Below are 14,126 nucleotides of genomic sequence, written 5' to 3'. Positions count from 1 at the left end.
AGATTAATTTCTTTCATCATATAATAAAAGATAGTGATGTGAATCACCCGATTTATTTTTATATATTTTATATATAATGCTTTACCTGGAACCAAGATGAAACTTTAAAATTAAGTCTATAAGATCAGTTATTTTGTTAACTGGCACTGAAATGGCTACAAAAGTGTATCCTAAAGTGCTAATGCAATGTGTATTTATAGTGAAGAACTAAAAATAAAACAAGTTAATGAATATTTTAATATACGCCAAATGTACTTAGTGTACTCCCACTTGATGTTCACAAAAACCATAACAGATATACATTATCATCATGTCAAAATTAGCAAACTAAGTCTCAGAGGTTAAGTGACTTGCTCGGGATACCATAATTATTGATTGGCCCAAAGGCAGAAGTTCTGACTCCTAAGCTAATATTCTTAGAGTGCACTACATATTTCTGAAGAAGTTTTTTGTTTTATGTTTTTTTAATGAAGCATTACCTTCTTCACCTTACCCTGAATAGATCTTTGTAAAGTTAATACAGTACAAGTGAGTTTGGCCTGAAAAGGGATTTTATTTAAGTGTTTAAATTTCACTGTATATCTGGAGTCACAGTTAATGAGTCCAAAAACATTCAAATCCCACAGTAAGAATTCCTAATAAAATAGGAATGAAACAAATGTTGTGAGTACTTTTAATGATTATGCAAAGATCTTACAGGTATATTGTCCCATTTAACTAATACTTACTTTATGGTTTATATGAATATATAGGATTTAGCTTAAGAAAATTATTTCTTCATTGAAGTAAGTTTTGAAAATTAGGTTAATTTTATTCCAAGTTGACAAGTTATTGAATACAGTAGAAGACAATAATGGGAATTTACAGTAAAGAAGGCAGGGAGAAGATTTTAAGGTCAGTTTTGAACATGTTATATTTGAAATACTTGTGGGATATCCAAGGGAGTTAGTTCAACGGGAACCTGGTTATATGAAAGTGTAAACACACACACAGTGCTCATAAGAGTGTTATGGCTTGAAAATACAAATAGGAAGTCACCAGCATACAGGCAGCAGCTAAAGCAGAATGTACAGATAGTCACTCAAGGAGTACAGCAGGGCAGAAGAGGGGCTGATAATTGAAGCTGAAAAACATCGGCAATTATGGAGACTAAGAAATGAAAGAAGATCAGAATTAGGAGGAAGTATCGTGGGAGCCAAAAGGACAAACAAATAGTACAGGCATAAATAGGAAATCAAAATATCCACTGGAAATCAAAATATACAAACAATGACAATTAAGCTCATTTTAAAGGCAGCTTTTAGTGTTCTAACCTGATCAGAATACAGATGGTAGCAGTTTGATAAAGAAGAGTAAAAAGTAATATGAAGATAATTAGCTAAAAACGAAAAAAAATGAAAGGGGCAATGGCTAGAGTGAAGAAAGTTTTGTTTATTTGCTGGTTTTAGGACAATAAAGACCATATTTACACGCTAAGGGAAGAGAGGTAGTCTACATGCAGAATGTTTCTACAGCAGTATAAAGTCAAGGATCTATGCCAGTGTAACTAACCTTTGCTAACTGAAAGAGTTAAAACGTAATTCTGTCTCTCCACTTTCTTTCATTTTACCTAACTGCATTACTGAATCAATTAACTTGTATAGTCCCCATTAATATCTCCTTTAAATTACAGGCCTGGTAGAGAAGTCAGTATAGATATTACATGAGGATATTCTCCAGTCTTTATGATTTCTGTTCCTGCTCCTGTAGGGAATAAGATCCTAAAAGAGCTCTGCATATTAATTTCTATATCCCAGAACTAGAATGTGCCAGATTCTTGTAGTCAATCAGTATGTGTAATAATATTCCATAAAAGATTTCTACATTTAGGACAGACTGAAAGAACTTGAAACAAAAAACAGAAGATAATCTAAAACAAGCTTACAATGAACAGATTTTGAAGGACTGGTGAATTAGTTCTTTATGTGCTTTGTGAAAGGATTCCAGAACTTACAAATGTTGAAGAATAAGAAGGTGAGTTATTTCTTCGGTTGCTTTATAAAAACAAAAACAAAAACAAAAAACAAACATTCAATTTAAGTTTACCTGAAAGTGTAGAGCCACTGCAGGTCTGGCCATCAGCTTACTGAAATGTTCATTAAATTTTGGAGAAAGAATGTCCTGTGATAATGTTTCATAAGGATCAAATGCTTGCTCCTATTTTTTTTTAAAAAAGGAGAATGTGTTAGGTTTAAAAGAACATCTTTTCTACTGATATGGCAGATTATCTAATAGTAAATTTTTATTCAAGTTCTCAACTAGGTTTCAAAACTTTTGGGGGACAAACAGTAACTTGCTTAAATTTAAGCTTAGAAATTTTCTTAAATGTATGTAATGATCTTGAATGATACACGATCTTAAAACAGGTCACTGAATTTGTGGCCATAAGTTATCCAACTATTAAAATGCTTATCCACATTTACTTCCAGTAAATGAAGAGTATTTATTAGTAAAACAAGGTTGGGATTTGAAATTTCAGTTAGGCTTACCTAGGTTAAAGTGAGTTTACACCGAAGACACTCTCCAAGGAAGCAAAACCTGGTACTACTATTTTATCCACTCTACACTTTTCAAAATCAGAAAAAGAAAGCAAAGACTAATATATAGTAAAATAACAAGACAAAAATTGTCCATATTTGTAAATGTTTGTATTTCAATAAATTTCTATTACTTGACAATAATTCAATATTCCCAGGTTTAGTTATAACTGAGAGACTTGTCTCATTTTTGTATTTTAAAAATACTGTATGTTTTTCAGAAAATAACAAATATTCGCGAGGATGAGAGAAACTTAAATTCTCATCTACCAGCAGTAGAAATATAAAATGGTGTAGCTCCTGTGGAAAACAGTTTGGCAGTTCCTCAAAAAGCTAATCAAAGAATTACCCCATGACCCAGCAATTCTACTACTGGACATATAATCCAAAAGAATTCAAAATAGAGATTCAAACAGATATTGTATGCCAATGTTCACTACAGCATTATTCACAATAGTCAAAAGATGGAAACACCATGTGTCCATCATCAAATAAATGGATAAACAAAACGTCATATAGATATACAGTGGAATATTACTCAGCCATATGAAGAGATGGAATTCTGATACATGCTGTGATGGATGAACCCTGAGAACATGTTAAGTGAAATAAGCAGACACAAAAGAATATTGCTAGGATTCCACTTATATCAAGTATCTATTTTCATACAGATAGGAAGTAGATTAGAGGTTACTAGGGGTTAGATCAGGGGGGAAGAATAGGGAGTTACTGCTTAATGAGTACAGAGTTTCTGTTTGGGATGATAAAAAGGTTTTAGAAAAAGACAGCAGTTGTATAGTTGTATAATATTGTGAATTTAATCAATGCCACTGAATTATATACATAAAAATGGTTAAAATGGCAAATCTTATATAAAGTATATTTTAGCACAGCAACAAAATAAAAATTAAAAAATACACTGTTTTTGAACCATGATATCTTTAAAAGAATAGCAACCAACCTGGCTACAGATTAATATGCTAAGATATCACAATATAAAAACTTGCTAATAAAAATTAAGGCTGAATATTTTGCTTAGGTATCAGTAAGCGAATACTCTTCTACTATCAGTTTAATTGTCTCTAAAATGATGTAATAAAAGTGATCTATATTTTCAAGAAAATATAGGCAAAGATTGTAACATTAGAAAATCTTTTACATGAAAACAAAAGAAAGCACTTTTATTGTTGTTGTTGCCATTTTCCAACAGCAATAAAAACAGCCGATGAATATACAAAGATGTTCCCCATTAGTTTTAAAAATAAAAGCTTTTCTCAGGGCGCCTGGGTGGCTCAGTGGGTTAAAGCCTCTACCTTCAGCTCAGGTCATGATCTCAGGGTCCTGGGATCAAGCCCTGCATTGGGCTCTCTGCTCAGTGAGGAGCCTGCTTCCCTCTCTCTCTCTGCCTGCCTCTCTGCCTACTTGTGATCTCTGTCAAATAAATAAATAAAATCTTTAAAAAATAAAAAAAAAATAAAATAAAAGCTTTTCTCCCCCTCATTAGACTGGCAAAAATGAATAGAATAACAACTGGATTTGTGGGGGAAAGAGCAGTATATATTAGAGCTTATTTGGAAGTAAATTTGGTAAAATGTTTTGAAGTTCTAAAAATGTCCTATCTTTAATACTACAGTTCCACTTCTAGGAATACATCCTAAAATAATTATTAGACTATGAAGACAGTATAAATATATTTGTTGTATATTGTTTACAATAACAAAAAATGGAAACAACCTAAATACTCATTTATTAATAGTAAGGAGTTAAAATATGTTATGGTGTCTCCATATAACATGGTACTTATTCAGACTTAAAAAACAGTGTGAGGGGGTGGGTGAAATAGGTGAAGGGAATTAGAGGTACAAACCTCTAGTGAGTAAATCATAGGGATGAAAAGAACAGCATAGGTAATATAGTCAACAACACTGATAATGTTGTATGGTGACAGAAGAGAACTATACACTTGGCAATGAACACTGTAAAGTACAGAACTGTTGAATTTCTATGTTACACATCTGAAACTAATAAAACATTGTATGTCAACTAAACTTCAACTGATATAATAAAAAAAAAAAAGTGTGGAAGTCTTTTTATTAGCAAGGAAAATGGAAAATGTTCATGATATATTAAGAATAGGAGACGGGTGCCTGGGTGGCTCAGCGGGTTAAGCCTCTGCCTTTGGCTTAGGTCATGGTCTCAGGGTCCTGGGATCAAGCCCCAAGTCAGGCTCTCTACTCAGAGGGGAGCTTGCTTCCCCCCGCCCCCCACCCCGCCTGTCTCTCTGCCTACTAGTGATCTCTCTCTGTCAAATAGATAAATAAAATCTTTCGGAGAAAAAAAAAAGCAGGAAAAAAATAGTAACAGTCTGTTTTTGTAAATACACAGATTTGTATCTATATATAGAAAAATATTTTTAAGGATTAAATAATATATGTTGTATGGGGTCCCTGGGTGACTCAGTGGGTTAAAGCCTCTGCCTTTGCCTCAGGTCATGATCTCGAGCTCCTGGGATCAAGCCCCACATCGGGCTCTCTGCTCAGCGGGAAGCCTGCTTCTCCCTCTCTCTCTCTGCCTACCTCTCTGCCTGCTTGTGATCTCTCTCTATGTGTCAAATAAATAAATAAAATCTTTAAAATAATATATGTTGTAAAGATAAGCTATCTCTGGGTGTTGCTAAATTGAGTGACTTTCATTTTATACTTGCCTCTATTTTTCTGAGTATTTTTACAATGAGCTATATTATTTTTATAATCATCACTTAAAAGACAAAATGATTTTCACCTTGGGAAAAAAATTAAAATATAAACCTCCTTTTCAATTTTTGGAAATTAAGACCAAAATCTACAAAAGCTAAACAGCTACGGTCAAAAGAATCTATTTTCTTTCACCTTAAACGCATGTGCCATTAAAAAAAGTCCTAAATGTTGGGGCACCTGGGTGGCTCAGTAGGTTAAAGCCTCTGCCTTCGGCTCAGGTCATGATCCTGGGGTCTTGGGATCGAGCCCCGCATCAGGCTCTTTGCTCAGTGGGGAGCCTGTTTCCTCCTCTCTCTCTCTGCCTGCCTCTCTGCCTACTTTCGATCTGTCAAATAAATAAATGAGACTCTGTGGGGGGGGAGTCCTAAATATTACTACCCAACCAACTTTCACTATAAATATTATCATAAATACACTATAATATACTATAAAATAAGTGTCACTAAAAATATAGACAATGTAATTTCAGTTTGCTACTGGTTCAATCTGAAGTATTGTTTTATAGCAGTCAGGAACATCCTCTAATTTTCACAGAGAATATCTTACTAAATTTTTTAATTCACTATCTAGAACTTCAATGAGAATTACAAAATAGTTTTGTAAACTTACTTCTGCCAAATCTTCAAAACAGCTTCCAGCTAATGGATGAGGACTGCTTTCATCAGTCATTTCAACTGTGTCTTCAATCAAACCTAAAAGTTTCACAGTTAATTCATGTATATCTGAAATGTTACTGAAAATCCTGTCAATATCCTGAAAAAAAGAGAAGTTAAGATACGTGAGGTTGAAATAGTTTAACAATTACTAAATATAAGTAATATAAGTGTTAAGGGCGCATTTTCATCCAACTGCATACTAATATATTCCAAGGCATATATTCTATAACAAAGCATAAGTCCATCATGAATATAAAAGCAAAATTTTAAAAACCTTCTGGATTACACGCAGTAAATTTATTGGGAAATACAGATTGCAGATAGTTTTGTTCAACAATTCTAGAATCTCCTATAGTGAATAAATCTAAGCAACTCTTTATATAGAGAATTCCGGCATTTGAGTATTTTAAAATTGGCTAAAAGGATAAAAACCTTTATCAAGGTTTTACAGAACTAGTTAACAAAAGCTGGGTTCAAAATGAAGACATGACTCCTAATCCAAATACAATCGAGTTTCATAATTTGTGACCTGTCTCCTAAATTTGGGGACGAATTAAGACTTAATTCAAACTTCCATGTGTGAATTACATCTGAATTAAGAAATGTTAAGTCTTCTGGACACAGACCATTATGACTAATTATGCAGATTATGGTCAACTATCATCACTCTTCTATCTTGTAATGGAAACATTACATGCTATGGAACGTAACAGACCTGAGCATGGATCTTGGCCCCATACCTGTTAGATAAATGACTCTGGAGTAGGTCACTTACTGTGTTTCAGGCACTATTGTAAGTACTTGACATGTAATCTCCTAACAGCCTTATTAGATAGGCACTATGATCATCCTCATTTTTACAAATGAGGAAACCAGCTCAGAACAGTTAAGTAATTTGCTCAAGGTCACACACCTGGTCTATTACATTCATTCGTAAGGTTCCTAGTAGAATTAAATGAGATGGTTTCTACAAACTGCTCTTGGCATATATTAGGTTCTCTACAAATGTGAGCGAGTGTCTTGAAGACAAAGGGGTAGGGCCTAAACGAGTAAATTAAGATTAGTTTTAAGTCACTCATTGCTTTATCAAATATTTGCTGAGTACTATGCTCTGATCTCAGATGGTCTTTACCTCAAAAGTTTACAGTATTTTGAGACTAAAAAATACAATAGAAAAAAATATAGTAAATATAGTGAATCCATATCTAAATGCTAAAAAAGCTAAAAAGGATACAATATGAAGGGAAAAAAGGAATTCCCTCTTTCTCTTAACCCTTCAGTATCATGAAATTTTTTGCCAAATCAGCACTATCAGTGAGAAGAGATCCCATAAAAACTAATTCCTGAGGAATGAAAACTAATGGGGCAAAGAAGATAAAATAAGCTACCAGTATCTGCTAGGTATTTATTTTTAGAACCAGTTATACTGTGGTATAAAAGAACTCAAGTTCAAGATCAACCTCTGTAACTAACCTACCAAATCATAATCATTTTGTGTAAATTTCCTCATCTCAGTGAGGTAGAGATATTAATACCTGTTTTATCCATCTCAGAAGAGGTTATAAGGGTCACATAAAACAGACAGTACTTTGAAAATGACAAAATGCAATTACTTAAAGCAGTGTGTCCAGTGGGAGCTGCTACAAAACATTAAACGTAAGTACCAAAAAAAAAGCGAACTAAAAAACCTTACATTATCACTGAAACTCATGCTTTGGAAAAGAATCAAAGAGGCTAAATCACTTCCTAATCTTAAACACTCAGCCAGCTGTGTCTGCACATTCACTCATGTAATAGTTATTTGGGGGAGGAAGTCAGGAGGTAGAAAAAAAGGCTGAGTACTTAAAGTGAAGGGCAGACACAGACATCTAAGGAAAAATAAGTCATGGGATGAAGGAAGGAAAGGAAAAAAAAACTTTTTAAAAAAGACACTATTTGTCTACCTTTATTCCTTAAGTTGACTTTAGAAGCTACAGTAGTTAAGAAAAAGAAGGACAAGGCTCCCATCCTATTCCCCACCACTTCTATCCCATTTTCCAATGGAATAGCTCTTTGTTTATATGGCACTCTGCATAAACTTCTTAAAAAGTTCCACTGTTAAAAGTTTAAGCCACTGCCTTAAAGTACCTACCAAAGACATGAAACAGTATTAAGTCTTTCTTTTCTAGACCATACATCTTTTTCACTATGTGAAAATGAATGATTATAAACCTCAAATCTTGCACAGCAGAATTATTTCATTCCCATGTAGTCCCCCTTTCTAATCAGGGCAGCTGTGTGCACTTGTGTCTAACTTTCACTGTCATGCCCTTAATGTGGAACAATTCACATATTTTTAAAACTATAAATACTACATAATAGAATATTTTTGCTTATATACTCCAAATATAAAAAGTTCTTATTTATGATTCTAAGCTGCTATTTAACTTTTGATTACACAGAATTTCAACTTGGTACATAGAATTTCAAACCAAAAAGGTACTTACAGAAGGTTTAAACAGCTTTCTGTCAGAAAGAAAGGCTTCTCGAAACACTTTTATGATCATATTTAGTTCCCGTAGATACTGCCTTTCCTCTGCAATTTCAGTTCTGATAAGGTCATAGTAGTTTAATTCACCTGAAGAAGTAGGTTCATCTTCACAGAGAGAAACCAAACCTATATCATCCTGATCAAACATGTCCATCAAAACCTGACAAATATAAATACCGAAACTTATTTTCCATACTTTTATAAAATGGTCTCAAGGTATTTAGAATTAAAACATTACACAATGAGAGTTGTATGTATTACAAACTAATTTATGTAAGAAAATTCAAATAAGAGAAATATGAAAAGTTGAAGGGAAAAAACATTCAAAACTGGATATGCGCAGATAGATAAATATTTATGGAAATAAGATAAACCTAATTTATATAATATGTGTGTATACACATATATGTGTGTATGTACATACATACACACACATAAACACACATATATAATTGCAAAAAAGAGCATACCTTTGAAGGACAACAATCTGAGCCAAAATCCTGGTTCAACCACTTACTCACCTGTGATTACAGACAAGTTATTTATTCTTTTTAAAGCAGGTTCCTTCTACGTAAAATGTAACTGATAAAAAAATTCAATGAGGTGATGTACGTAAAATGCATACTACTATGTCTGGTAAAGAGCAGGCATTCAAAGTGGTACTTCTTTGTCCTACTGTAAAGAAAGCTATACACATTTGGAGAAAAAGAAAAGGATACTATTGTGGAAGCACATGACAGAACATAGTGTGATGCTTTTCTAATGCATATTGACTATATCAGCAACAGCTATTAAGCCGTTAAAGAAGGTGCCTAAACCAGTGCAGGAAGAGAGGACTGTTAGGAGATTGGTTACATACAGGAGAACAGATCAAATAAGAAAATACATTACGAAAAATGGGAGCCAGATTTCTGTCAAAAAAACAGTTACAAACATGAACAAGGGTAGGCTAAAATGAACCCTGTGGTATTAGTTTTGAATTGGAGATATCTGTGAATTCATATATAGATAGATAATTCTTTTTTGGTAGACACAAAGTAGTTCTTGAGTTAGAAGCTTAAGCCTGAGACAATGGTAAAGCAGCAGATTTCCCAAAATTGTTATACCCACTCAGAAATAGGTCAATAAATACTATCTTCTAAGCAGAACTGAATTACTGCCTGCCTTATAGGTCCATTCCCACCTAAATGTAGGTTGGTGCTAACACATATCACCTATGTTGGAAAATAAACAACTTCTGAAAGTACACATCTGTATTAGTTTTCTTGGGCTGCCATAACAACAAAAACATTGGTAAGAAATAAATATAGATGTGTTGTATACATATAATGTATATAAACACACACAGTCCCCAAATCTGGCCTCTAGAGGCCAGAACATGTACACTGTAATAGCAGTGAGCTTATCTAGAACTCAGATCTTGGTTTCTAAATACCATTCTTCACTAAAAGGAACCTGGAGTTTTTAGAAAATGACTAATCAGGCTTGAGCAGCATGTAAAAAAAATTTGAACCTGGAACATCTTCTGTCAAAAGAAAGTGTTCAAAGAATGATACAGAGAGAAGCTAACTTAAAGAAACTCCCACTGGCCAGATCTGGAACAATGTGAATTATCAAAATAAGTAATGAAATAATGGAGAGCATATTAAATAAGAATCCATGAGTCTATATTAAAATAAACAAATGAAGAAATTTCAAGTGCAATGAGGAACAAGATATTCACAATCTCAAAATATTCCACAAAATATTTATTAATTACAAAAGGGAAATTAGGCAGAGAAGCCTGGAAAACAGCCCTTAATCAAGTGATCAAAACGAACGTCACCAGTAAAGGGACAAATCAAAACTGCATGCCATGTGAGAAATGCAATGAAAAGAGTACAGCATTACTTCTAGGATATTCCTGGCCAAAGATCCATAACATAAATCTAATGAAGAGAAAATATCAGAAAAAAACTAAAGTAAGGGACTTTTTCTTATAGAGCCCAATGTGGGGTTTGAATTCGCGATCCTGAGATCAAGACCTTAGCCAAAATCCAGAGTCGGATACTTAATTGACTGAGCCCCAGTAAGGGACATTTTAAACAATAACTAGTTGTAATTCTCAAAATTATCAAGGCCGCAAAGGTTAAAGAATTATGAGGAACTCTTCTAGACAGAAAGATAGATGACTAATTCTGGACTGGATCATTTTGTTATAAAGGACATCACTGGAACAATGGGCAAAACCTGAATGGGGCCTGAAAATTACAGAGTATAATGTATCAAAGTTAATTTCATACTATGGGTATGCAGAAGAATGTTTTTATTTGTAAACTTTGTTGGCAACTTACTCTCAAATGGTTCAGGGCACAGGGGAGTATCTTTTATTGTACCTGCAACTTTTCGAAGGTCTGAGAAAGAAATTTTTTTTTAAAAGCATGTAATCATAATTTTAGAAGTCAAAATAGAAATGTCAAGGAATTTCTACTATGAAATTCAAGTGAAAAATGATCTTTGAGACCAAGACACACTAGAGCAGATCTCAACCATAACCACACATCAGAATCACCTGGGATGCTTTCAAAATACACTGAGGTTAGAGTCCTAAACCAGGCCAAGTAAATCAGAACCTCTGGGAGTAAGATGCGGGTATCAGCAGTCTTTCTGGTAGTTCTGATGTACAATAAAAGTAGAGAACCACTGGCATGTGCCAAGTTCTAGGGGTCATTCACCCTTAGCGGTCTAGTTTAGGCACCTTATCTATGAAGTGTTCTCCCCCATGCCAGAGGTGATCACTTTCTCCACTGTATCTTTGACTTATGATAGTTTTTAATCACACTGTGCTGCAATTATTATATTTTTTACAATATTTTTACTTCCCACTAAAATGAATTCCTTCTAACACACGGATTGCTGTCTTGTTCAATGTGGTACCATTAATGCTCAGGACAGTGACTGGCACATAGATACCCAAAAATGTTGATTTAAAAAGTAAAAAAAAAAAAAAGAAAGTAGAAAGGAAAGAAAAGGAGGAGAAAGGAAAATAAAGAGATTCAGTTCCTTCCCCCAGAGGCTTACAGTCAGGAAGCAATGAGGTAACGTACAAAAAAAGTATTAGAAGCAAGAACACTGGAATTACAGTATTTTGCTCTCTACCTGTGCCCCACTGTTCTGTGAAACCAAAGTATACTTTTCAAAATTACTTGTACTTTGTACTGAATGCTCTGTATACATTTTCTTTCTAAAAAGATAAAATTCTAACTATTTTTCTTAAATTGGCTTGAGGCTTTGGATGTTTTTTTCTTGTACGTAAAAGGTTCCTGATGGGGTAGGGAGGAGATTCCCATCCTGTCATATGCTGAATATAACATGGTTTGTCTAAAATGCCAGCATTTTGTCTCCCAACACCAGGAATTATAAAAATTATGAATATCAACATGTATAAAAAAGGTCGAGGTGACATATATTCACTATATTCAAGTTAAGTTTAAATACCTTTTAACACTTACCTTATCTGCACACATTGACACTTTAATGTCCTGCTGAGATATTTCATAATGTCGAATATTAAAAACATAATTACCAGCCAACTTCAAAATATCAGCTGAGATATACTCTAATACAGCCACAATATACAAGGATACCTGATAGTCCACTTTGTACCCTAAAACTTCCTGTGGAAAAAAAAAACAATTTAATTCCCAAAAAATGGCACTGTCAAGTATCACTTAGACACTTAAAAATTTTTTCCAACATTCTTGCTTACAAAGAAACTTTCTATAAACCAAATGTCTAAAGTTATAGGTATAATAGGATACAGAATGAGCCACTGGTCCCAGTATGAGGGATTTTTAAAAAAGAATCTAATCTAACATCTGCCTTTAGTATCAAGGAAGAAGAGATTATTGATTTAATATAGAAATCTTGGCCAGGACTTCACTGAAAACCTCTTAATTAATACTTTATCCAAAACCCATTAGACAAGTATCTGCTATCTTCAAGGACCTGTAACCAATATCCCCAAATGACCGTGGTTTGTACTGAGGGGAGGATGTGTGCATATGAGGGAGGAGTTAGGGGATGTCTTGAAATTGCTACCAAGAGGGCATTCAAATCCACATACATCAAATATTCTCTATAGATCAAATAATATTGCCTAGTCTATTTTTCCAATGCACATAAACATAGCTATGATAAATACAAATTAATTTTAAAACAGTCAAAAACACCATAGCTTTTGACTACATATATATATATATATATATATATATATATATATATATTTTTTTTTTAAGATTTTATTATTTATGTGACAGAGAACAGGAGAGAAAGAGAGGGAAAGCACAAGTGGGGGAGGGGGAGAGGGAGAAGGAGAAGCAGACTCCCCACTGAACAGCTCAAAACCAGGACCCTGAGATCATGGCCAGAGCTGAAGGCAGACACTTAGGTGACTGAGCCATCCAGGTGCCTTGACAATATATGCTTGCCTAAGAAGAGGTTGAGAATCAGTTAGGGGTAGTACTCAACAGAAGATACCACAAAGATGTATTATTGCTTATCAATAACTTTTAATATTATTTGAAAGGAAATCCGATTTTATCAGTTATTTATTTTTATTTGTGCACACATTTATATATATATACATATGTGTATGTATAAGTACATCCAAGTACACACAAGTACATGCACATACTAACATAGACCATGCTATAGAAGTACTATATAAATACACCAATATATTATTAGGTATTATTCATGACAAAGACTTTCCCAATGTTTAAATATTTTTTTTTTACTACCTTCAATGAAGGATGGATTTTGTCCACAGGCAGTAGGAGAGGATTTCTTCGTTTTCGTTTTTCTATGGCAGATTGTGCATCAGCAATAGCCCACTTATCAATTGGATGAGGAAAGGTCTTTTGAACACGTTCCTGTTCAGATCACAGTAGTACTATTGTTAATAGAAGTGTTCATAACTTCTTCATACAAAACTAAATTTTATCATCGCTAATGCTACAGAAAATAGTGACATAACATGTTCGGATTCCTGTAATAACTACTTACAGGAATCAACAGGACTCTCAAGATTTTTTGCACACAATTCCCATGAGTAAAGAAAAAGGTGAAATTTAAACAGAACACTTTAAGCACAAGCATAATTAAGACGGAATGAGAACTAGGAAAAGTAGTAACATTAGGAGAGATTAAAACCAGTATGTAATATTCACCGGTGATTTTACATAAGGTTCCTAGGGGTTAAAATTATTTACCTAGCATAAGCAGTTAACTCATTATTATCAATTATTATACAGCCGTCTCCTTTTGCTAACCTTAGAGATTCAAATATAGAGAAGAATTTTAAAAAGAAGATGCCTTGTACCTCTTAAAGGTTCAAGTAGGTGACAAAGCTCAAAATGGCTTCAGGAAACACATCTTCTGCCAAAAACAATCTAAGCCTTTTAGGTTACTATTATGGTTCTTTTAATCTAAAATTTAACCAGTGGTTGACATGAATAATGAGAACTAATGATAGGTGAATCAAACTCCAATTTGTAGCAGGACTTCCTGTTTTCTAAAATTATGTTCTCTTCTTTTAGCATATTTAGCTATTGAGAAGTATGCTTTT

At 33.7% G+C, this 14,126-nt stretch overlaps 1 protein-coding gene across 4 annotated transcripts in view; it reads right to left on the bottom strand.

Annotated features, from left to right (window-relative positions):
- Nucleotides 1-14,126, bottom strand: part of SOS2 (SOS Ras/Rho guanine nucleotide exchange factor 2) — a 78,913-nt gene that overhangs the window by 42,702 nt on the left and 22,085 nt on the right. For all 4 annotated transcript variants that reach the window (XM_082735140.1, XM_082735142.1, XM_082735141.1 and 1 more), the window contains exons 3-7: nucleotides 13,300-13,431; nucleotides 12,010-12,174; nucleotides 8,475-8,678; nucleotides 5,942-6,085; nucleotides 2,086-2,196 (exon numbers count right to left, since the gene is read on the bottom strand). In XM_082735140.1, the coding sequence (XP_082591266.1) occupies nucleotides 2,086-2,196; nucleotides 5,942-6,085; nucleotides 8,475-8,678; nucleotides 12,010-12,174; nucleotides 13,300-13,431 (756 nt within the window). The remainder of the gene's footprint in view (nucleotides 1-2,085; nucleotides 2,197-5,941; nucleotides 6,086-8,474; nucleotides 8,679-12,009; nucleotides 12,175-13,299; nucleotides 13,432-14,126) is intronic.

The sequence above is a fragment of the Mustela nivalis genome (genome assembly GCF_964662115.1).
Source record: "Mustela nivalis genome assembly, chromosome: 6".
NCBI classification, from domain to species: Eukaryota; Metazoa; Chordata; class Mammalia; order Carnivora; family Mustelidae; genus Mustela; species Mustela nivalis.
Note: the sequence above shows the minus strand (reverse complement) of the source record. Positions and strands in the feature narration are given on the sequence as shown.